The 24,215-nt window shown below is 41.0% G+C and overlaps 2 protein-coding genes across 3 annotated transcripts; both read left to right on the forward strand.

The window, feature by feature from the left end:
- Positions 1-2,786: 2,786 nt before the first annotated feature.
- On the forward strand, positions 2,787-12,946 carry LOC141764046 (far upstream element-binding protein 2-like). The gene is made up of 20 exons (XM_074628954.1): positions 2,787-3,127; positions 5,108-5,210; positions 5,290-5,343; positions 5,433-5,469; positions 5,577-5,635; positions 5,734-5,805; positions 5,903-5,960; positions 7,691-7,838; positions 8,062-8,160; positions 8,255-8,363; positions 8,454-8,494; positions 9,310-9,412; positions 9,806-9,930; positions 10,048-10,350; positions 10,460-10,575; positions 10,678-10,766; positions 10,919-11,125; positions 11,326-11,522; positions 11,692-11,724; positions 12,805-12,946. The coding sequence occupies exons 1-19, from the start codon at positions 3,038-3,040 to the stop codon at positions 11,704-11,706; spliced, it is 2,025 nt and encodes a 674-aa protein (XP_074485055.1). The 5' UTR covers positions 2,787-3,037; the 3' UTR covers positions 11,707-11,724; positions 12,805-12,946.
- A 1,772-nt stretch (positions 12,947-14,718) lies between these two features.
- On the forward strand, positions 14,719-23,610 carry dcaf15 (DDB1 and CUL4 associated factor 15). 2 transcript variants are annotated; one of them, XM_074628952.1, is made up of 13 exons: positions 14,719-14,898; positions 15,796-15,902; positions 16,596-16,734; positions 16,925-17,031; positions 17,146-17,291; positions 17,383-17,544; positions 18,838-19,458; positions 19,565-19,656; positions 21,294-21,416; positions 21,988-22,070; positions 22,169-22,273; positions 22,394-22,509; positions 22,818-23,610. In XM_074628952.1, the coding sequence occupies exons 1-13, from the start codon at positions 14,803-14,805 to the stop codon at positions 22,871-22,873; spliced, it is 1,953 nt and encodes a 650-aa protein (XP_074485053.1). In that variant the 5' UTR covers positions 14,719-14,802; the 3' UTR covers positions 22,874-23,610. The 2 variants fall into 2 exon arrangements, with proteins under 2 accessions (XP_074485053.1, XP_074485054.1); XM_074628953.1 differs by having other exon boundaries at positions 14,724-14,898; positions 15,796-15,893.
- The last annotated feature ends 605 nt before the right edge of the window (positions 23,611-24,215 follow it).

The raw sequence follows: 24,215 nt of genomic DNA on the forward strand, positions 1-24,215 counted from the left end.
GCAGGTATTGCACCCAGGTAGTGCACTGCACCGTCTACCGTCTTACCCATATTGCACAGACAATAGCTCAATATTACACAGATGCAACGTATTGCACTGTCCAAATTTAACATATTGCACTGTCCCTATTTAACATATTGCACTGTCTAACCATATTGCACTGTCTATATGATAGCTTTATGTTACGAGTTGTTGAGAAGTTTAATAGACATCGGCAAGAATGAATGTTTGTAACGGTTCAATCTGCACCGTGGGACTCTATATCTCCTGCCGGAAGGTAAAAGTTGGTACTCCTGGTGTAAGATGTGAGTTGGGTCTGACACAATTGTCTATGCCTGTGAGACACAGACAGAGATGATAGACTGCTCATAAAGCATCTGGAGGGTAGGGTGGTTTTTGACCCCCATAATCTTCATGGCTAGTCTGCATCTAAATGTTATACCTAAATACAGGCTTGTCCTCAAACAGTGTGGTCTACACTTCTCCTCCAGCCCAGGAGGTGGCTGTAATGTTGCTGTATGACGTTGGACGTCAACACCAAGAAGCACAAGGAAGAAAAAGAAGTAGAGGAAGAAGAAGAACAACAAGAAACATGCACAAAACCTGGCAAGAATACTGGGACTTAAGTGACACAGGGAGACATCTAATCTGTACAGTATTCAGAAACATGTAGGAGCTGGTGGGATACGGAGCGAGAGCCCAAGGGAAGAGATGGTCATTACCCGTCTGAGAATGGGACATACAGGATTAAACCAAACACTCAATAGAATAGGCAGGCACCCAACTGGACTATGCACGCACTGTAATAAACCGGAAACTGTCAAGCATGTTCTTATAGAGTGCTACAAATATGACAGAGAAAGAAGGGAATTGATATCAGGAGTAAATTATGGAAATATTACAATCTGCTAGTAAAGACATCTAGGAAAGTACACAATCTTCTAATTAATTACTTAAGGGCAACAGGAATAATGGAGAGAGAATTTAATTATCAATAGTATTATTATTGTTATCATTATTAATAATTTTTGTTTTTTATTTATTTATTTATTTTATTATTTATTTATTTTTTTCCTGCCAATCTACTGCTCCACACAAAGTACACACTCTTCTAATTAATTAGATTGATAGATAGATAGATAGATAGATAGATAGATAGATAGATAGATAGTAACTTTATTGATCCCGAGGGAAATTCAAGTTTCCAGCATCACAGTTCCATAGTGCAAAACATGTTAGTAAAAAGGCAGTAAAAAAGTTAGTAGTACAAAGTACAAAAAATATACCAGATATAAAAATACAAGGAGATGAAGAAAACTGTTAAAAATGAATATAGTGCAGAGTAACAACTGTGATACAGGACTATTAAAAAATGTAATATAGTGCAGAAGAGACTGTTAAAAGTAAATATAGCGCAGAAGAGACTGTTAAAAAAGAGTATAGTGCAGAGGAGACTGTTAAAAATTACTTAAGGGCAACAGGAATAATGGAGAGAATTTAATTATTATTAGTATTATTGTTATTATTATTAATAATTATTAATTTTTGTTTTTGTTTTTTTGTTTTTTATTTATTTATTTTATTATTATTATTATTTTATTTTTTTCCTGCCAATCTATTGCTCCACACTCCAGTCCAGTAGGTGTATGTAATGCACCTATAAGCTAATGACAAAGAAAGAAGGAAATTGCTATCAAGAGTAGATGATGGAAATATTACAATGGGGAAATCTGCTAGGAAAGACATCTAAGAAAGTACACAATCTTCTAATTAATTACTTAAGGGCAACAGAAATAATGGAGAGAATTTAATTATTATTAGTATTAGTATTATTGTTATTATTAATAATAATTTTTATTGTTTATTTTATTGTTTATTTATTTATTTAATTATTATTATTATTTTATTTTTTTCCTGCCAATCTATTGCTCCACACAAAGTACACACTCTTCCAATTAATTAGGTAGATAGATAGATAGATAGATAGATAGATAGATAGATAGATAGATAGTAACTTTATTGATCCCAAGGGAAATTCAAGTTTCCAGCATCACAGTTCCATAGTGCAAAACATGTTAGTAAAAAGGCAGTAAAAAAGTTAGTAGTGCAAAGTACAAAAAAATATACCAGATATAAAAATACAAGGAGATGAAGAAAACTGTTAAAACTGAATATAGTGCAGGGTAACAGCTGTGATACACGACTATTAAAAAATGTAATATAGTGCAGAAGAGACTGTTAAAAGTAAATATAGTGCAGAAGAGACTGTTAAAAGTAAAAAATAGTGCAGAAGAGACTGTTAAAAAGTAAATATAGTGCAGAAGAGACTGTTAAAAAGTAAATATAGTGCAGAAGAGACTGTTACAAAGTAAATATAGTGCAGAAGAGACTGTTAAAAAGTAAATATAGTGCAGAAGAGACTGTTAAAAAATGAATATAGTGCAGAAGAGACTGTTACAAAATGAATATAGTGCAGAAGAGACTGTTAAAAAGTAAATATAGTGCAGAAGAGACTGTTAAAAATTAATATAGTGCAGAAGAGACTGTTAAAAATGAGTATAGTGCAGAAGAGACTGTTAAAAATTACTTAAGGGCAACAGGAATAATTGAGAGAATTTTATTATTATTATTATTATTATTAATTATTAATTTTTAGTTTTTTATTTATTTATTTATTTAATTATTATTATTGTTTTTTTCCTGCCAATCTCCTGCTCCACCTTCCAGTCCAGTAGGTGGCTCTAATGCACCTATAAGCTGGTTCACCACCACCACTAAACACCAGCGAAGCAGCAGGAGCAGCAGAAGAAGCAGAAGACGCGGGTAGTTGCAGCAGGACTCGTTGATTGGCTCCTTTAAGCAGTGGGAGTTTTGCCGGCGTGGTAAGGCAGAGAGTCTCATCACGCACATTGGTGTTGCTCCGTCCGCTCCGCACTTGTTTCAGCCTTCTTCCCGCTTCTGCGCAGCTCGACCCGGCCACAGACAGCCTCCACAGCCTGCCCCCTGTGTCTCTCTCTACTCGCCCCTTGTGAGCAGCATGTCTGATTACGGCGGTCTGCCGACTAACGGAGTCGGCGCTGGGATGAAAAACGACGCTTTTGCTGATGCAGTACAACGAGCCCGACAGGTAAATCAGGTAGTGGGAGCGAGGACACACAGCCGGAGACGAGCTCGCGGTAGTTAGCTGGAGGAGGAACCAGCAGCTAGCTTAATCACCCGTGACGTTAGCTTTAGGTAACTAGCTGCTAGTGCTAACAGAGCTAACTAGCATCACCATTCATTTGTCTCACCAGGTTGAGTCTTTAGTCGGGGTGTTGGACTGAGCAGCAGCAGCAGCACCGTAGCTCACTAGTATCTCATTTACCGTGAGCTAAATCCACATTAGGACTAGTGGACAGCCGTGATCCGGAGGGTGAGTTACCAGCTACTGGAGCTCCGTTAGCCTCGGTTAGTGACTGTAGGTAAGCTGATCATGAAGTTTCCTCCATGTGTTACACGCCATTTTAGAAGAATAGATCAATTATCACGGTTCCTGTGGTTAAAAGGTCAGCCGACGGGCTTGTTGTTGTGTTTGTAAGTCGCGTTAACTGGACAAAGAGATGCTAGTAGGTTATTTAGTGTAATGTTTGCTTGGCGGCCAGACTGAAGCGAACACGTTACCTCACGGCTCTTTGTGGTCATCAGGGTTCAGCCTGCTACTAGTACTAGTGTAGCTTTATTGGTTCATTACTCATCTATACTGTTTGTTTCACTCGATGGAAACAACCAAATGTGCAATTAACAGACACATTAAACAGAAAAAAATAGTCAAATTTAACATTTGAGAAAATGAAAGTAGATTGTTTTTGGTGGGTTTTTTTGCATTTTCTTAATTTATCCAGCAAAATTTTTATAGATTAATCAATTAATTGGTTCAGCTTTAATCAAGGTGTTGTGAAGGCACTGTTATAATAAATAAATATAAAGATTGATTCTAATTTTAGACCCCCTGTTTGTTTTACTTGTGTAGGAATATTAAAGGGGCATATAGATAGATAGATACATAGATCGATAGTAACTTTATTGATCCCGAGGGAAATTCAAGTTTCCAACATCACAGTTCCATAATGCAAAACATGTTAGTAAAAAAGTTAGTAGTACAAAGTACAAAACAATATACCAGATATAAAAATACAAGGAGATGAAGAAAACTGTTAAACATGAGTATAGTGCAAGTTAACAGTTGTGATACAGGACTATTAAAAAAAAAAAAAAAAGTGAATATAGTGCAGAAGACACTGTTAAAAGTGAGTATAGTGCATTATTATCTGTCTTGCGGACCGTCCTCCGTTGTTGTCCCCCTCTCCAGCAATTTAGTATTGCACTTCCACAAAGTTGAGGCACTTGTTAGAGAGACTTAAAGTGAAAGGTCAAAATGGATGCAGCAGAGACTTGTAGTCATAGTATAGTTCAAGATCCTACATTTCCCATAATGCACCTCAATACCTCCTACTTAATGCTGTGTTCCATTTGAACCAAGAAGTTGGCTTTTCCGAGTTCCTAGTTGGAAATTTCAACTGGAACGTGTCCTGAAGTCGGAGGTCCAACTTGGAGAGTTGAATGAACCTCACAAAAACCCGGCTTCAAAATCCAAGATGGCTGCTTCGTGCATCATCAGTACTGTCCAACTTGTCCAATCTGTGGCCACGTTGCTACGGTGTTTGTATGTGTAAAATACCGGCGTAATGCGTTATCAACTGGTATTGCTAACCTGGCTGGAGCAAACCCCATTAAATTTTTTCCATCTTGTTGTACTTAAATGCGTTCAACTCGGTTGTGACGTCATTCCCAGCTCCAACTTCCGATTTCCGAAGTAAATGGAACGCAGCATTAGACCCTCCCTGCCTGGTAAATGCGTATGTCTTTCAATCTCCGCACCCCCAACAAAGGCTTTCTGTTCTAAATTTGTAGTCTCCAAGCCCAGATGACAACATCAGTGTAGTGCTCCTCCTGAGTTAATTGATCTTCATGTGTCTGCAGAGTGACACTTTAAATGAGATGATCTTCCTTTTATATTCACTATTTCAGGGTGTATTGCAAACACTTCATCCAGTGTATTTCTTTCTAGATTGCAGCTAAAATCGGTGGAGACGGTGTTCCCTCAGTGAGCAACAACGGAGGAGCTGAGAACTATCCATTCACAGCACAGAAACGATCCCTGGAGGAAGCAGGTGAAAATCCAGCACAAACGGGCAGTTTGTCTGCATTTGCTAGTCCACATGGCAGACTCACTTTTTCTTTTGTTTTCAGATGAACCCGATGCCAAGAAGGTAGCATCACAGGGTGAAATTGATTCTGCATTGTGTACGTTTAATCACTCATTGATCCTATTACAAACACTCCCTCGATTCAGTTTCCAAATACTCAACCCATTTTTTTTCTTTCTCTCGCAGCTATTGGAGCTCAGCTGGCGGCCCTGTCCCAACAAAGGTAAGACTTATTTTTTGTTTCTTTTACATTAAAACTTTTGGTGCTTCTGGTTATGACATACCTTTTATATATCTTTTTTTTTCTTTCTTTTTTAAACTTGTCTGCAGTGTCAGGTCCTCCACAATGACAGAAGAGTTCAGGGTGCCTGATGGCATGGTCGGTCTCAGTAAGTACATGCACACAAGTTTCCTAACCCATAGACATGATGGCTGCGTTACATGTGTTCAAACTAAATTCTGAATCTCTTTGCTGTTGTTCCTAAAGTCATCGGCCGAGGAGGTGAACAGATCAACAAAATACAGCAGGATTCTGGCTGCAAGGTCCAGATTGCGCATGGTGAGATATGCGTGCTAACCCCAGATTTCTAAATCAACAAATTATCATGTTTTTTTTCATCTTTTAGATTGATACATATTTTCATATTCATTCACAGACAGTGCCGGGCTTCCAGACAGAACTGTTTCTCTGACAGGGTCACCAGATGCCATAGGGTAAGTTGGGTTTTCCCATGTAAAAATAATAAGGTTATATTGATAACATTTTTATATAGACACATTATTTTTTTAAATAATGCATCCACAGAGCTTTTAGAAAGGCGCCGAATAAAAGTATGGCTTTTCTCAAAGAAGTTGTTATGACTGTGAATTAATCATTTTGAAAATCTGGGCAGGTCCAAAATGAATGTTTAGTTTATCTCTGTGGAAGATATCTGATGTTTGGTTCCCACTTCTAATGAGGCTTGTGAGCCAATAGTATAACAACATTGGTGTCACGTGGTATCTCTGGGTCATCAGTTTGTGTGGGAAAAAAGATAAATGGCTGAGATTGACACTGGTGTCTCCATTAGGCTGTCCAATGTTATCAATTGTTACCTTTTAATTTACAATGCAACTACTCCACTTAACTTTCAAAGGAAAAGTTTGGTTTCTGGGGAGTTTTCGTTAACAGATGTCTCTGGGATCAAGTAACAGCTCTGCTCAAAGGTGAAGAAGTAACAATATAAACTTTACCAGAAAATGATGGATGGCCTAATCAGAATACATTTAATGTATTAATAAAGTTTAGTATCTTAAGGCGCCCGCAAATTGTCAAATCTGATCTGAGATCTGCAAAAACTCTCGCGAGACTCACTGCTAAACAACTTATCCTAACCTTAGCTATTCAAGGTCAATGCCTAACCTTAAGTTAGTTTGTTGGTTCCCTTCTAGCCACTACCATGGCAACAGTTAGCACTATTGGGACTTTTCTAACAGAATTTTGCCTCGTAGGCAGCATTTCCTCTCAGGCGGTGTACAAAATGTCCTTTGCAAAGATTGCCAAAGTTAAACCCCAACTATGGTCCTCACACTAATCTTAATCATTTCTAACCCTTAAATAACTGATTAGTGGAAGTTGGTGGTGGTTAACAGCCTGCTTCCCTTGTGGCACAAAAGTCTCAACCATACCAGACAACAAAATGTAATGTTAGGATTTTGTTTAACTTCTAAGAATGAAATTAAAATTTTAAAAATAGGTTAATGAGTATCAAGAGCTACTATTTCAGCTTTTAGCAAGATGCATTTTTCTGCTTTTTTGATAGGAGATGCTTTTTATCCTGTAGACTTCCATGAATTGAGCCAAGCTAGGCAAAGCCCATAATTCAGCTTGACTTGAAAGTGTGCAAAAAAAACACCAAAGTAAAGCTTTGTTCAAAACTTTGCAGCTGCTGAAGACTATGGCATTACTGTTGGCACAGCTGGAGCTTCTTGCACTGCCTGTAATAAATCACAATAGTGTGACCTGGACTGTTTTGGTAGCCGAAGGGTGAAAGCATCGTCCAGCCACGAGCTTCAGCCAATGAGAGTCCAAGACACGGGTTGAGGGGAAACCTGGGGGAGGAGGGGTCGCCTATAAAAATAGGAAAACCACATCGACTTAAAGACTCCAGATTACAAGACAGCAAGTTGTGTAGTGTGAATAGTACAGCGATCTGCCGACTTTGAAATTCTTGTAGTGTGAATTTAGCTTAAGAGAGGTAGAGAGCCGCGGGAGAAGCGAAACGGTGTGAGTCTCATGCCAGCGGCTTAAAAAAAATGACGTGGTGATTTGTACTCTGTTTGCGATATAGTCATTCACTACATCCCACGTAGTACAACTCATAATACATTGAGTATATTTGATATATCGCCCAGCCTTACTTCAATCATTTCATCACCCTTCTTTCATTTGAATTTGCCTCCAGGAGAGCCAAGGCACTTATAGATGACATCGTGTCAAGGGGTCATGACACACCCAACGGGCAGTCAGGCTCCATGCAGGAGATGATCATCCCTGCAGGCAAGGCCGGCCTCATCATTGGTAAAGGAGGAGAGACCATTAAACAGCTACAGGTGAGAATCACACGGTACCTTAACATATCTCTATGATCACTTCATTCTGAGTGTTTCTACTGTACAAATATTAGAAAGAAAATGATTATTAGGGGGACGTAAAGTTCTGTGTTGATTTCTAAAAGTGCACTGCAACCAGTAAACGGTGTAACGTGTTCATGTTGGGATAAGGTGAATTTTCCTTGTGTGATCAATCCAACATTTCTCTCCTGCAAAATCATAGGAGAGAGCTGGAGTGAAAATGATTCTTATTCAAGATGGATCCCAGCCACCCAACATAGATAAACCCCTTCGCATCATTGGAGACCCCTACAAAGTGCAGGTACTCTTTAAGCACAGTCAAGATAGTTTTGGCTAAGTGGGAGGTGTTTCATGCCGCTATTTAACCCTCAAATCATTGTTTTCTTTTGGTGTAGCAAGCAAAGGAGATGGTCAATGAGATTCTACGAGACCGGGATCATGCAGGCTTTGGAGACCGGAATGAATACGGATCAAGGATGGGAGGAGGAGGAGGAGGAGGAGGAGGTGGTGGTGGCAGCGGAGGCGGAGGAGGTGGTGGCAACAACAACAACAACGGCGGTGGTGGTGGTGGTGGTGGCGGCGGCGGTGGTGGAGGAGGAGGTGGTGGTATTGGTGGCGGCGGCGGCGGCATCGATGTAAGTAATCTGTGTTTATTACAGCAGTTAGACTTAACTCTGCTTTTCTCCTGACCACAGCAGAGATCAAATTGCATTAAATGAACATAATTGAATGACAGTAAAGTAGAGATGCATCGAATGCCGAACCAAACCGGACGGTTTTCAACTGTCATGTAACGCTATCATGATGTGCTCAAATCTAATCTTGCAAAGTTTAGTTTTTGTTGAAATGTGAATAACTGTAGTTGTAATGTTGGCTCTAAGCAGCTTATAACCATAGACTGTCTATTAGAAGTAGACGTAGTCAACATGACGTCACCCATTGGCGGACTGCCGTTTTGAAACCTCGAGTTCGCATTTTGGCTGTAGCCATCTTTGTTTTTAAGTTACAATTAACTTTCATGAACTTTAACATTCTGGGAAAATGTTAAAGTTGTAAGATGAAAACACAAAAATATGTTTTAATCAAAGCAAGTAGGCCTATTTAAATAAAAATTTTATTATTTATTGCCTAATGATTTTGAGTTGTGTGCTTTATGAAAATAACCACTATAAGTGACAATTACAAGGTAAAAGGAGGACATTTAGAATTTGACAGTGTACACTGACTTCAGCCACTGACTGAAATTAGTTCTCGGGACGGTGGTGGAAAGTTAATCTGGAGCCTTGCTGTCAATTATAGTTCTTAGAAATAGAATCGGCCAAGGAAATTGCAATTGTGTATCTGTACTGTAGAAGAATAAAGTGTGAATGCATGTTAACCATCATTTTGATTAATGGGTGAGACTTAATCGCTTTGAGCAGTTATCACAATTGTATTTGTAATCCTACAGATAGCTGTGCCCCGCCACTCTGTGGGAGTTGTAATTGGCCGAAGTGGTGAGATGATCAAGAAGATCCAGAGCGATGCTGGAGTGAAGATACAGTTCAAACCAGGTGAGCTGGGGGATTAAACTGCACCCTATTTCTTTACATGCCATAGATTTAATTAGAACTAATGGTCTTCCCTTTTGGCCTGCTAAGTAGTGTTTATGCAGAGGTGGAGAAAAATATATATTATCTAATATATCAAAACAGTTTAAAGCTAAAGCTGGGCAGAAAAGATCAAATCTACTAAAGATGCTAAAGCTTCTGTCCAAAATAAGTCTTTTTTTTACCATTTTTTTGGCAGGAAAAGGCAACGTACGGTTTTATTTTGTACTTAGCTCAATTGTGCTGTCATTTCAACGTCTTTAACATTTTCAACTAGTCTAGTTAATAATTTTTGTTTTCAGTCCCTGTACAGACCCCCACCATTAAACCTGCCTGTCCTTTTGTCATCCCTTACAGATGATGGTACAGGTCCTGATAAAATTGCCCATATTATGGGTCCACCAGACCAGTGTCAGCATGCTGCATCAATCATCACCGACCTGCTACAGAGCATCCGTGCACGAGAGGAGGGTGGCCAGGGGGTAGGTGTTTAATTCCTTTAAAGTGTTGATCTTGATTTCTGTGCTGATGACAGAAAACAGAAACCGGGCTCTGCTGTGGAACAGTGAAACCTAATGTACGGTGTGTTTCCTCCACAGGGCCCCCAAGGTGGTCCCGGTGGTGGGATGCCACCCGGTGGGGGGCGCGGACGAGGTAGAGGCCAGGGGAACTGGGGTCCTCCGGGAGGCGAGATGACCTTCTCCATTCCTGCGCACAAATGTGGGCTCGTCATTGGCAGAGGAGGCGAGAACGTCAAGGCCATCAACCAACAGACCGGAGCATTTGTGGAGATATCTCGTCAGCCACCACCAAACGGCGACCCGAACTTCAAAATGTTCATCATCCGAGGGTCCCCGCAACAGATTGACCACGCGAAGCAGCTCATAGAAGAGAAGATTGAGGTACGTTCAAGTGACTCGCGGAGCGGAGAGGGAATACATAGTTCAAACCGCTGTCAAAAGATAACACTTAACTGATTTGCAATTTGAATGTTTTTCTCCTTTTTTCCAGGCTCCATTATGTCCAGTGGGGGGTGGTCCTGGTCCTGGTCCAGGAGGCCCAGGCGGTCCTATGGGTCCCTATAATCCCAACCCTTATAATGCAGGGCCTCCTGGTGGTGCTCCCCAGTAAGTACAACCCACCAATAACACTTGAATGCAGGGATTTTCCTCTAGGGGAGACTGATACATAAACAGTTTGTGTTTAAACGGTCCTGTCCTTCTCTACAGTGGAGCTGCACCTGGTGGCCCCCAGTACTGTCCTCAGGGTTGGGGAAGTAACTACCAGCAGTGGCAAGCCCCAGGTCCACATGATCCCAGTGAGTCCCTTGTTTTGTGCACTGACTTCCATTCTTCCCAAATATTCAGTTTTTGTACTCTCCTCAAAAGTTGTCATATTTAGAAATCTTGTAAGGCACTTTGTGAATAGTTTGAGGTACATAAATGTATTTCTTCTCCCTACCCTCATTAGATAAGGCGGCAGCAGACCCGAACGCAGCATGGGCAGCATACTATGCACAATATTACGGCCAACAGCCAGGGGGCGCCATGGCAGCCCAGACTCCAGGGGGCGCTGCAGCAGCCGCACCAGGGGACCAGGGCCAAGCGCCGCAGGCCTCTGGGGGCCAGCCGGACTACACTAAAGCTTGGGAAGAGTACTACAAGAAGATGGGCATGAGTAAGTGGGGTCTGAGACAGTTTTATGTATTTGGGTAAAGTGAGCTTTAAACTACAGGGTTCTATCTGGGAGAATGGAGTATTGCTTGTAGTACTATTGAATGAATCAGTCATACTGATGTCAGTAGTATACTGTTAAATGAAACCAGAACATGACTGTGTGTGCATCCAGTACAAAGTGTGTGTTGTTGTTTTTTCCAGCCCAGCCAGCTGGAGGTGCTGCAGCTGCTCCAGGCGCAGCAGCAGCGGCCCCAGCAGCAGCAGCAGGCGGCGGTGCAGCTGGAGGCCAGCAGGACTACAGTGCAGCCTGGGCTGAGTATTACAGACAGCAGGCTGCCTACTATGGACAGCCAGGGCAGGCGCCTGGACAGGCATCTGCTCCACAGCAGGGACAACAGGTAGCACAACAATGACCGGCGTCCAAAAATTAACTTTGTTGCTGCCAAGGTCTAGTGAGCTAAAAACAATTGCCTGCTAAGAATACATTCATGGGCGAAAATAATGAATACCCCTTTTTTATAGAAATGTTAACCCCAACTGTGTTGTCTGTGCCTTTTTGTGTTTTAGAATGAGATACTGTGACAGAATCAATATGCAGATGTAGGTATAAATCACTTGCATAGTTTTTATCTTCATCTTAATCATTCTGGGTGATCCCTGGTGTTGCCAAATAAAATAACATGAGGATTCTAGTAAAATGGCTGTAACTTAGATCAGTGGTTCCCAACCTATTTTCCTTGAAGCCCCCCCTACTTGTATCTAAGAAAAGTTGAGCCCCCCCCCCCTGACATCACCCTAAAAGAAATTACAAATCCTGGAACAAAATCCTCAATTTGAATAAAGTGCTTCAGTCTATTAAATGAGTTAGTCTTTTTTTTTTAAACAAATCAACTTTCTATAATGAATGTAAATCTTCAGTTTCGTCAACATAAATAAACTGATTACGTCTTCATGGATTCACCAAGCAAATGCAGATATACATAATGATAATCTTTTTGTAATGCCTTAATTAATTTACTATAATGGTGTTGGTGCCAAAAATAGATTTTTTATTATTGTGGTTAACTAAATGTAATTTATGTTGTTAGATTGCTGCTAGAACGCCCGGTAATACAGGATCCTGCCTTTGTATGCGTCAAGCAGGAGAGCAAATGGGTTTTTGACTGCAGTGAAATTTGTTTTTGAACGGCTAAACGGCAACAAATATGGATAGAAGCAGAATATTTTGTTAATTTTTTGCTACTTAGAAGCAAAACCTGTCTTTTTAAACAGTTTTATGTACAGATGTTTGTCTAAATTATCCAGGTAGTGTATTATGATTTTAGTTATAAATTAGCAAATCTGATTTTGACACCCTCAGAGTAGACAAATCCTGGCGCACCCCCTGTGATCTTTGGTGCCCCCCTAAGGGGGCCCGGACCCCAGGTTGGGAACCACTGGCTTAAGAACCATCCAGGCAGTCAACTGAAGAACATGCAAAAAACAAATGCATTCAAAGTTTGTTTCAAACCTATTGCAAAAGACCATTTTAACACTATTTGGCACTTGGCAGGTGTTAATTATTGATCCTGCATGAAACTGTGTATTCATATACTTTACACAAACACCATGGTGAGATCATTTTTACATTCCTTTACAAAAACAAAGACTGATTGCGTTTTGTCTGATGTCTCATTTCAGGCCCAGTAAACGATTGGATCGGCCAGTTGGAAGGTTGCGATGGCTCTCTGGACTTGTTTGTTTTTTCTATCAAGAGATTTCCTTTTTGGCAAGACAAGACCGCGGTTCACTCATCCACCCAGACATTTTCTATTCCAACCTTCTTGTTTGTTTTTTAAAGTCAAAATTGAAGGAGAAAGGGAACACATTTTGCCCATGCATTGAACAAAGCACTAAATATCTACTTCGGTTACTATTCAGTCTGCCCCTTCACCTCACCCACACCTTGTAATACTTTTTTTTTTTTTTTTTAAATGTGAAATAATAAACATCTTAGTTTGCAAGCTAGCACAACAGCATCTCAACACTGACTCACATTTAAGTAGTTTTTCCCCTTCAATTTCCTGAGGGTAAAAAACTGTCTAGCAGTATTTTGAATATATTCAGAAATTGTTTGTAAGAAAAAAAACATTTTTGGTCCTTTTTTTTTTTTTTTTCTTGGTACCTTTTAACATATTTTTTTTAAACATTCCCCGTGTTTAAGTTGCAGGTGTATTTCTCCCTGCTGTCATGATTTCTTAATTTTAATTTTATTCATTGTAATTATTTTCCTTTTTAAGAGGGTCGTGTGTGTCTGTATACAGTGTATGCTACTGAACAGAAAAATGTGTGCAAGTTGGCTGTAATAAGGCACAAACTGTCCGAACAGATTGTGGGTTGGTTGTGTGTGCATGTCTGTGTTTGTGTGCTTGACTGCCCTCAATTTAATTTCTCCATCTTTATTGTTGTTTTTTTTGTTCCAATAGGTTCCGTTACTGTATGCTGATTTTTTTAGATGTTATTTTTTACTGCTTGTTTTTAAATACTTAAAATAAAACATTCAAATTACAAGTTTCTTTTGTTTCTTGTGTGGTTGTGGGAGTTGGTTGTTCCCCATTTTAGACCCAAAGTCTTATCCGATGAAACGCCAACTTGATTTCTCATGCTGGAAGTGACACTGATCCAACAGACATACTTGGATCTTGTTGTAGTGGCCCTCCTGCAGGATGTCTCCTAACCTGTGCCTCACTGTGCCCTACCTTTGTTTTGGTTCTGATGGATGTCAGACATACTTGGATCTTGTTGTAGTGGCCCTCCTGCAGGATGTCTCCTCACCTGTGCAGAGTGATACAACAGATATACTTGGATCTTGTTATAGTGGCCCGTCCTGCAGGATGTCTCCTAACCTGTGCAGAGTGATGCAACAGATATACTTGGATCTTGTTATAGTGGCCCGTCCTGCAGGATGTCTCCTCACCTGTGCAGAGTGATGCAACAGATATACTTGGATCTTGTTATAGTGGCCCGTCCTGCAGGATGTCTCCTCACCTGTGCAGAGTGATACAACAGATATACTTGGATCTTGTTGTAGTGGCCCTCCTGCAGGATGTCTCCTCACCTGTGCAGAGTGATACAACAGATATACTTGGATCTTGTTGTAGCAGCCCTCCTGCAGGATGTCTCCTCACCTGTGCAGATTGATACAACAGATATACTTGGATCTTGTTGTAGTGGCCTCCTGCAGGATGTCTCCTAACCTGTGCCTCACCGTGCCCTACCTTTGTTTTGGTTCTGATGGATGTCAGACATACTTGGATCTTGTTGTAGTGGCCCTCCTGCAGGATGTCTCCTCACCTGTGCAGAGTGATACAACAGATATACTTGGATCTTGTTATAGTGGCCCGTCCTGCAGGATGTCTCCTCACCTGTGCAGAGTGATACAACAGATATACTTGGATCTTGTTGTAGCAGCCCTCCTGCAGGATGTCTCCTCACCTGTGCAGATTGATACAACAGATGTACTTGGATCTTGTTGTAGTGGCCTCCTGCAGGATGTCTCCTAACCTGTGCCTCACTGAGCCCTACCTTTGTTTTGGTTCTGATGGATGTCTCCACTGGTGAGTGAGGTGAGTGTGTTGCAGCCTGCGGACCAATCAGGAGGCTGCCTGCTGCCTCGAGAGGACAACAGTTGAGTGGGAGATGGCGCCCAGCTCCAAATCAGAGAAGGACGACAGCAAACAGAAAGCTCAAAGGAAACACAAAGACCATGTCGTGAAGCTGCTGCTGCGTGGGAAGGTAAGCTATAAACCCACAAAACGTGGGACATAAAACCCAGAAACACCGGTTCTTAAACACAGTTTAGCCGCTCCGGTGAAGCCTTGCTGAGCTAGCTTAGCTGCTAACTGATGCTAGCCTAGCTGCTAGGAAGCTAACATCTAATTACAGGCAGCTGGCTAGTAATTAACCAATGCTACAAAGTATGTCGTGTCCTCTGCTTTCTACCAGTGTGTGTCTGCATGTGTCTCTTGGTGTAGGTTGCTAACATGCTCGTAGACAGTCTGAATGTATATGAACAGTGTTAGCATGCTAGCTAAGTCAACGTTCAGTTAGCTTCAGCTAAAGACCTCTGCAGCCACTCACAGTAACGTTACTATAGATACTGAACCAACGTAACCACTTTATAGACAACCTGCATACTGTATGTGTGATTTACAATACTTTAAATACTTGTCTAGGTGTGTTGCTGTGCAGGACATTGAATGAAGCAGTTGTAGTTTGTTTTATATCCAGGAACACCACCAACAAGGCTCTTAACGTTAAAACTGCTATTTACATGTTTTCTACACACATTTCTATTCTTGGTGTTGCACTATGTATGTGCTTAATATTACTGCAATATGCAAGTTTAGTAGTTATGTCTCATCTTGTTGCTAAATAATAATTAATGTGCTGCTAAAGACATGTAAATCCAGAGGACAGATGATAATGTTGTAATGGGTTATGTAGGAATAATGTGTTTTGTTTTTTTGTCTGATGGGTCTTACTTGTCTGTCTGTCTATGGTGCCAGTATGTCTATTGTATGTGTACTTTTATATCAAACTGAGCTGCCTATGGATGCAAAATGAATTTCAGTGCAAACTGACAATGAAGTTGTATTGTATCTGAATCCACTCTCCTTGCCTGTTCTGCAGCTGTCCGGACAGTTTTCTCAGCGGCTGTTCAGGAAGCTGCCACCTCGAGTGTGTGTCCCATTGAAGAACATTGTCAGCGAGGAATTCCTGAGAGCAGGGTCAGTTCGGTGTGTTTACAAAATGGGTTTGTTGTCATTAAGCACATTGTATTACACAGTGGACTGCAGTACACTGAGAGCATGTCAAACCAAATGGTGTGTGAATCAGGATTGTTGATGTTCTCGCTGAATATGATCCTGCTTGTAGGGATGCAACCTTTCCTCTCCCAATACGATTATCTTACATATTACATCAAGACGACATTCATAAGCAGCACAGTCCAACAACAGGGAGTGCCACAAGATGACAGAAGTACAGTTTATAGTTGAATTGACACAGACAAATGTTTTGTCAAGTGAGCAATCGACACAGACAATTAGATTGTCAAAGTCATTTTGTGGCAAATGAAGTACAGTTCAAAGTTAAATAGAAATAGACAAATGTTTTGTCTCATGGTCAATCGACATAGTGCGCATGTGACATAATTTTGGCACAAATTGAACCCCATAAAAAACGATGAATTGTGAATTTTATAATGACATTGACTAACACAATTTAATTTAATATGGATCTATCGCATCATGGCCGAAACCTGATCTACTTTATAACGCCACTATTGGTGCCAGTACTAATCTGACGTGACAGCTTTGTTGCATCCCTACCTGCTAGTGACCATTACATCCAGAATAAGGATTGACATGTGTAATATTGTTCAAGCTGCGACATGTATGACAGCGATGTGTCACTTTTTTTGGTTCCAGTCATGTCTTTCTCGGCTTCACTAAATGCGGCCGCTACGTTCTGTCCTACACCAGCGACTGTGGAGAAGATGATGATTTCTCTTTCTATACCTACCATCTCTATTGGTGGGAGTTCAACCTGCACAGTAGACTCAAACAGGTAAAGGAAAGGAAATGTACTCGCTAAAACCTCAATGTGTTCCTTCCTGAAGATTCACATGTAAACAGAGGAGGGCTAATTAGATGCATTACCTTATCCTCCTGTAAGAGTTATAACTGGAGAACTTAGTTAAGTCAACTTAATGTATAGATGCCTGGTTCTTTCTCTCATGTCTGCCTTTTCTCTTTAGGTCCATCATGTTCGTCTGTTTGCAGGAGAGGAAATCTACAGTGACCTGTACCTGACTGTGTGTGAGTGGCCAAATGACCACTCCAAAATTGTCATCTTTGGCTTCAAGTAAGAAATAATAAACACATTGATCAACGGCCATATGGAGATGATTCAGTTTAAGCTATGTTATTGCAGTGTGTAGGTAATGATAAATGATTCATGTGTGGTTCTTCCTGACAGTACACGCAGTTCAAGTTCCGTTCTGATGAACTTAATGATGAGTGATGAAAACAACAGAGACATCTACATCACTATTGCCTCCATGCCTCCTCCTAAACCTTGCTCTTTTTGCTGCCCAGTTCCCTCAGCCACTACCATACGCACAGGTAAACACACACACACATGCTACTTTACTGTTCTCACTGCGTCCGCCTCTCTGTCTCTCCCTCATCCGACTTCATCCTTTTCTCTCCCCAGGGAGTGGCGAGTGTCTGGAGCATGGCTATGTGCTCAACAGCAGGTACCAGGTGGTGTACCCGTTCCCCACTTTCCAGCCAGCGTTCCAGCTGAAGAAGGACCAGGTCATCCTGCTAAACACCAGCTATTCTCTGGTGGCCTGCGGCATCTCACTCTGCCCAGGTAACACACACATACACAAATAACCGTATCAGCTAATTTATTTATACTTGTCTTTTTCTTATGTCTAAAATCAGACTATGCATTAGAGTCTTTCCGATACCGATACCAGTATCGGAAATGCATCCGGCGAGTACACCACTCTATGATCCAATCCCATAATTCATTAACTCAGAAAAAAATCTACTTGTTTAACCGGAAATCAATTCCTCTTCGTCGCTCCAAAACAGTAGCCTTCACTAATAAGAATAATAATAACTTGGATTTATATAGTGTCTTTCAAGAAACCCAAGGCCACTTAACATTGACATGCGCTGTCGCCCTGGATGTATCATGGCTACCACTGGCAACTACTGTTTTAGAGCAGTGAAGAAGAAGTGATTGCAGGTAGTTTGTCACGTGACAATAGCAAACAACAATAGTGTGGTGCTAGTGGAGAGTGTAACGGTAACGGTTGTCAGAGCGAAGAAAATGTCAGCCATTTGGCATTATTTCACAGAGGAAAATCCAACAAGTAAAACAGCAATATGTACAGCAAGTAAGGCTTCCGTTTCCAGGTAGTAGTGCCCTGGTAGGGTGTGTCAATATTGCACGCTGCAGGACAAAATTAGCACACAGGCTGATCACTGAGGAGACAGCTAAGAGAATACGGAGTTGTTATTTAATCCTAGCTTCATTTATTTACGTTCTTTGTAACGGACTCAGTGAATAATAAAAGAAAGTTCCATTACATTCATTCTCAGTATGTATTTGTTCATGTTTTCCAAAGGGTTTCCCCTGAGCCAGGCCATACAACAAAGTTAGTAATCATATCACATCCCTACATGGTCAGTAGGAAACAGCTGTTAAATAACAATAACTATATATATTTTTTTTTTATCACGCTGGTATAGGATCGTTACTCTTACAAGACTTCAAGTTCATGTATCACAATTGGTATCAGGAAGAAAAACATGGTATCAGAACATCTCTAGTTAGACTTTGTTTCCAGATATGATGCACAACTCAGGGTCTAATTGGGCCATTTTGAGGAAGAACTAGATTTGGTGGGAGGAGGGAGTAATGTCGCACCAGGTCAACAAAGGCCAGAGAATTCTGACGTGATAATCTCTGTTGTGTCCAAAATGCCAAATTGGTTCCGCTGTGTTACAATGATAAAGATAAAATGACCAAATGTTATTCCTGATACTCCTTTTCATTCTCATTAATCCAGGCCTGTAAGATTTTTCAATATCAGGCTGACGTTGTGTAGCCGTATTTCAGCATCTCTTTGTATCTGCATCTTGTCTCTTGCAGGTAAGCAGGGTCAGTCATCGCAGATCCTTTACACAAAGAGAGCAGCTCTGTCAAGTCAACCCGCCGCATCTTGTCCCTCCACGTCCTCGGCCTCTTCTTCCTCACTACCTCAGGGATCTCCCGAAAGCCGACTGCCACCTAGCAAACCTGCTCCAATTCCCTCATCTCCTAGCCAGTCACAAGCAGCCGTGCGAGCCCGGGAGTTTGCAGCTGACCTCTTCAGACGGGCCCAGGGAGGAGGAGGAGGAGGGAAAGAAAACGAAGTCCAGGCAGAAAGGAAACCAGCTGATGGTAGTGAAAAAGAGGCAGCACAGATACCAGGAGACAAAGGGATAAATGTAGAGAGGAGGAGAGAGGAGGAGGATTGTAGAGAGAGGAGGGAGGAGGAGAGACGGACTAGTTTACCACAAGCGTCCACATCAGGCGGGAGCCACAGTTTGCCACAGCACTCTGAACCAGAGATGTCTCCTGCCTCCTCTTCGTCACCCCCTTCATCCCCTCCGACCCCATCCTCATCCCAGGAGGTCGGCCCCAGCGAGCCTGGCTATGTCAACTATTCATGTCTGCACTACCGCCTCCAACAGCCAGGGGCAGCAGAGCAGAATACAGGAGCTGCAGGAGGTGAGAGAAAGAGGAGAGGACACACAGAATGAGTGAAAATGACCTTCGTCAGGTCTGTCAGCCCGAAGTTGCTGACCGGCATTCTTCTCTATTTCTGTCTCTCCAGGTTATGAAGACGATAAAGTTCAGCTACCTTTCACAGTCACTGACCTTAAAGGAAGGAGCCTGCAGCTGGTCACCGGGCCACACAATGGAAAGGTGCGTGTTTGCATCAGTACACACACACATATATATATATATATATATATATATATATATATATATGTATAAAATCTGTATGATTTTACAGACAATCATAGCATCATCTCGACTGTTAAATTGTTTTTTAATTATTTAATTTCTAATTTAGACAACAGGAAACATTGTGCTTCCATATTCATAAAAGTCTTTGATACAGTTGATCATTCTTTACTAGGGCTGCACAATTAATCTAATATTGATCTTGATCACAATTTTGGGTTCCCACAATTAAATGAACATGATGGACTGCGATATTGATGATTAAAATGCGTACTCCGCTCACAGAAAACCTCAATCAAATCAAGCGCCACATAAACTGACAGTCAGTCACCATCTTCACTTTTGGGGAGCTGTCTTGCCGCTGCGGGCGCACCCTACAGCAACAGCCTGTGAGAAACGTACCTGAATGTTGTGCCTGTGGTCCAGAGTAGAAGAGTAATATACTGTATATTAAAATGCACTGAATTCAGGTGAAGATAAATCTTATTTTAAAGGCGGGGTGGGTGATCTTGAGAAACTAGCAAGAGTACACTAGATTTAAAAAAAATTATCCAGCCCAAAAAACATGCCCAGTGTTGCCAACTCTTTTCCAATGAAAGTAGCTAGCAGCACTAGCTGCTTACTAGATCCAGAAGTCACTAAATCTAGTGAGAAACACTGACAGTCCGTCACTTCAGACCTCCCTCCAAAGCCACTCCCCCACAATTATCATTACGAACATAAACATCATAAAGAATGTAAACAACGGACACGGCTATTGTTAGTACTCACAGCTGTCAAGCTAGCAGCTTGTGGAACACTCCAGTTAGTGCACAGGCAGACAGGTAGTTCATCCAATCATTTCATTCAGGCCAAATGAAAGGATCAGATTTATTACAGTCCCTCCTTTTCTTTGTCAGCGCATTTAATTTATTGATTGCTGTTGGGATGTAATGAGAATTTCAATTAATATAATAAAAATGTTTCTAAAATCTTAACCAACCCTGTCTTTAACTCTTATTTTGATACAAAGAGTTGTTATTTGCAGGAATAAAGCACAACATGGAAGTGAAAGCAGCGCTCTGTTGATTTAAATGTGAAAGTGCAATGAAAATATTTTGACCCTAAAATCAATGAATAATCGTGATCTCAATATTAATCAAAATCATCGTGGTTATCATTTTGGCCATAATCGTGCAGCCCTATTCTTTACTGTTACAAACGTTATTGTCTGTCGGCTGCAGAAGGGATGCTGGTAACTTTTGAAGAGCTGCCTATCAGACAGAGATCAGTGTATGAGGGTAGAAATGTCCCAGTCTCGGTCCCTGCTGGTTACAATGTGGGTTAGAATGTTACACAGTCTAATGAAATATTCTGCTCACCTAAAAGTCAGTCAAAACACTACAAGACCATTTTCAATAATGTCATGTATCTGCCTGTAACTTCTGTAGCAGAGCCTGCATTCAGTGTTACATCTTAGTGTAACTGTAAACAGAGCATTTCTGCTCAGTTAACTAAAAAGAAACGTAATTCACATGTGTAAATAGTGAGGGTTTGTGTGTTTAATCTTGGTAAAAAGTTTGCGTACATCTGAACCTGTGTGTTGTCTCTTGCAGAGTGTGTGTGTGGAGCAGTTGACTCTAGACTTTGAGTATCTTATCAATGAGGTGATCAGAAGCGATGCTGCCTGGGCCCCTCAGTTCTGCTCCTTCAGCGACTACGATGTTGTGATATTAGAGGTCAGTACACTCACACACACACACACACACACACACACAAGTCTCATTAGACCTGCAGTCTTTGGGTTCCCTGTATTTTACGTAGCTAGACACAATACGATCACTTGACTTGTCCAGTACACAGTTGTTGACTTTAGAGCCGTAGTTCTCTGGTCTTTAAATTCAAGGATTATAATGAAACTTTTATCAGTGTGTCCCAGAAAGGTAAAGTCAAAGGGCATTTAATAAACTCCAGGGTGAATTGTCACATAATTAACTTCACAGAAACATGTTAAAATATACACATTTCTGTCTCGTTTCGCGTATTGTATTTGCTACGATAAATACATTTTCATGCCTCAATTGAATACCACAAATGTCCACTTGGACTCAAGAATGAAGTGATTATAATTTGGTGGTCAAAGGTCACTGTGACCTCACAAAATGAATGTAAACTGCAACTTGACTGGTTGGTGGAGACATACAGCCGTGAGGTTTTAATTCTAGTTAACTCATGTTTCTGAGCTGACAAAAATGAGGAAGGAAGAGAACATTTTATATTTGACCTGGATGTGTGATTGATGTGTATCAGGTGTGTCCTGAAACCAACACTGTGATGATCAACATTGGTCTGCTGTTACTGGCCTTCTCCAACTCGGACGAGGAGCACTGCAGGTACTTGTCCTAAATAAACCCAAAGCCTTCTTCAGCCCTGCATCTGCATCTTTTGTTCTGTCCCTGCTAAATCTGCTTTTCATCGTTTTTGTTCCCAGGCCAAACACATATCATTCCAACCTGCAGGTCAGCTGGGACCTAAACACAGGTGTGTGTTGCACCGTGGGTGTAGGTGACCTTACAGAGGTCAAGGGTCAGACCAGGTGAGGAACTTCTGCCACCCCTCCCCCTCACACGCACACAGCTTTCAGTCCGTCTCTTTCCTGTTTTGCTCTGTTTATTTCTGTTGTGTTAAAGGTGTCAATCTTTATCTCTCCTGTCAGTGGGAGCGTGTGGAGTTCTTACAGGAAGTCCTGTGTGAACACAGTGATGAAGTGGTTGGTTCCCGAGAGCAGCTCTCGCTACATTAATCGCATGACCAACGAAGCTCTACACAAAGGTGAGTTGTATACACATTTGCGCACACCTTTAGTGTCCTGATGTCCTTTAAAGTGTTTATTTCAGATCAAGTCAGTTGTCGTGTTTAGTGTTAGTGTAGGTTAAATTTGAGCGGCCCAGTTTTTAATTGCAGGAAACTCTTAGGAGGTATTATCTGTACTGTGTGGAGTTTGGTGTGTTCAGACAAAGAAAACGTTTTTAAGACAAAGATCCAAGCCCCTGTTGGTAGTTTTACAGTCTTTGCAAACTCATTTTTTCTTTATTTGTGTGTCGTTAAGTGTGAATAGTAACTCGTCTTCTCACCCGTAGGCTCGTCCCTGCAAGTGTTGGCTGATAGTGACCGATGTACCTGGATCGTATTATGAAGAAAGAAGAAGTGTCAAAGCAACAGAAACAAAAGCACACGCAGATAAAACGTCGACACGGCCTCATCGTCAGTACGGAGCTCGACCTTAAATCGGAGCATAACTGCAAACGTTCAGCGACTGCGCTTTGGTAACATGTAGTTCAAAACGTGTCAAATTGAAAACCGAACAAAGAGCGCTCTGGATGCTGTAAAGGTGAAGTTTTTTTTGGGTGGTCTGTGTTTAATTTTACAGGTTTCATCATCTTTTTTTTTCCGTTATTGTATATTGTATTATTGCAACCACCAAAAACAAGAGCTGGACTGAACGAAGATTTAGTTTTTACTTTTTCTGTTTTTATACATAAAGACGTACCGTTATTGTAGTGTGAATGTTTCTGATGTGTGTGTCTGTAACTGAGCGTATGCAATATCTGCACCTGTGTGATGTTCACAAGGGGATTTTATCCAGAGAATGACTGTGTATGTATGTGTACGCATGTTTAATGTGTATGTAACATTTGACAGATTCTGCTGCTTTTGAACAAGTTGTTTCCTCACCCGGACCAGTTCAGAGTCTGGCTGTGTTGATTCATAAGGCTGCAGTATTTAAAATGAACCCAGTAAGATCTTTTGTAAACCTCTGTCATGGAAGTAGAGTGTTGTTGGGGGTGATCAGCTGCTCAGTTGGTTGACATGCTGTATGTTTACTGGCATGGAAGTTCTATTATTTTTGTGAAAATAAAACGTTGAAAGGTTTTCTGTCTGTTCTGTACTCTGTTGTATTAAGACAATTCTGAAAACATACCAACCTGGGGGCTGGGAAAAATTGTGTTGTTGCTTGAACTACTTGTTTGCAAGTCTTGCTTTATTTGTCGAGAATTATTGGATCATTTTATCTCCCAGGTTACTCAAATAAAACTGAAAATATATCAGTTTTTTCCTTGAACCGGTTTCAACTGGTAGACTATTGCAACCTGTTACAAGGGGTCCTAGACACTGTAGGCTTCATTTTAAAGGGACACTCCAATGATTTTACACATGAAGTTCTGTTTACTTATCATGAAGAGTACCACTCAGTTTTCTAAAGTTTGAAAACTAAAGCTATCAATTGATTAAAATATTTAATCATGATTGTCTATAGTTAAAGCTGAAGTAGGCGAGTTTGGAGCAAAAATTTGTAAAAAAATATATTTTTATGAAACGGTCGCTATATCGTGACAGAAGTACATGAAACAGGTAACCTGAAAAAAAATCATGTGCCTCTGTGAAAACGAGCAGTAAGAGCTGATCTGAGGTCTGCTGTCCAGCTGCTGTCTGAGAGCCGGCGTTCAATCACTCGCAAACTCCGACCAAATGGTCAA

The sequence above is a fragment of the Sebastes fasciatus genome, chromosome 3 (assembly GCF_043250625.1).
Source record: "Sebastes fasciatus isolate fSebFas1 chromosome 3, fSebFas1.pri, whole genome shotgun sequence".
NCBI classification, from domain to species: Eukaryota; Metazoa; Chordata; class Actinopteri; order Perciformes; family Sebastidae; genus Sebastes; species Sebastes fasciatus.

Bases quoted from the DNA above. Each gene is read 5' to 3' on its own strand.
- LOC141764046 (XM_074628954.1), top strand. From the start codon at position 3,038: ATGTCTGATTACGGCGGTCTGCCGACTAACGGAGTCGGCGCTGGGATG. The intron at 5,961-7,690 runs GTAAGTTGGGTT...ATTTGCCTCCAG, and splicing joins GGGTCACCAGATGCCATAGG to GAGAGCCAAGGCACTTATAG. The intron at 11,126-11,325 runs GTAAGTGGGGTC...TGTTTTTTCCAG, and splicing joins CTACAAGAAGATGGGCATGA to CCCAGCCAGCTGGAGGTGCT.
- dcaf15 (XM_074628952.1), top strand. From the start codon at position 14,803: ATGGCGCCCAGCTCCAAATCAGAGAAGGACGACAGCAAACAGAAAGCT. The intron at 17,545-18,837 runs GTAACACACACA...TGTCTCTTGCAG, and splicing joins CGGCATCTCACTCTGCCCAG to GTAAGCAGGGTCAGTCATCG. The intron at 22,274-22,393 runs GTGAGGAACTTC...CTCTCCTGTCAG, and splicing joins GAGGTCAAGGGTCAGACCAG to TGGGAGCGTGTGGAGTTCTT.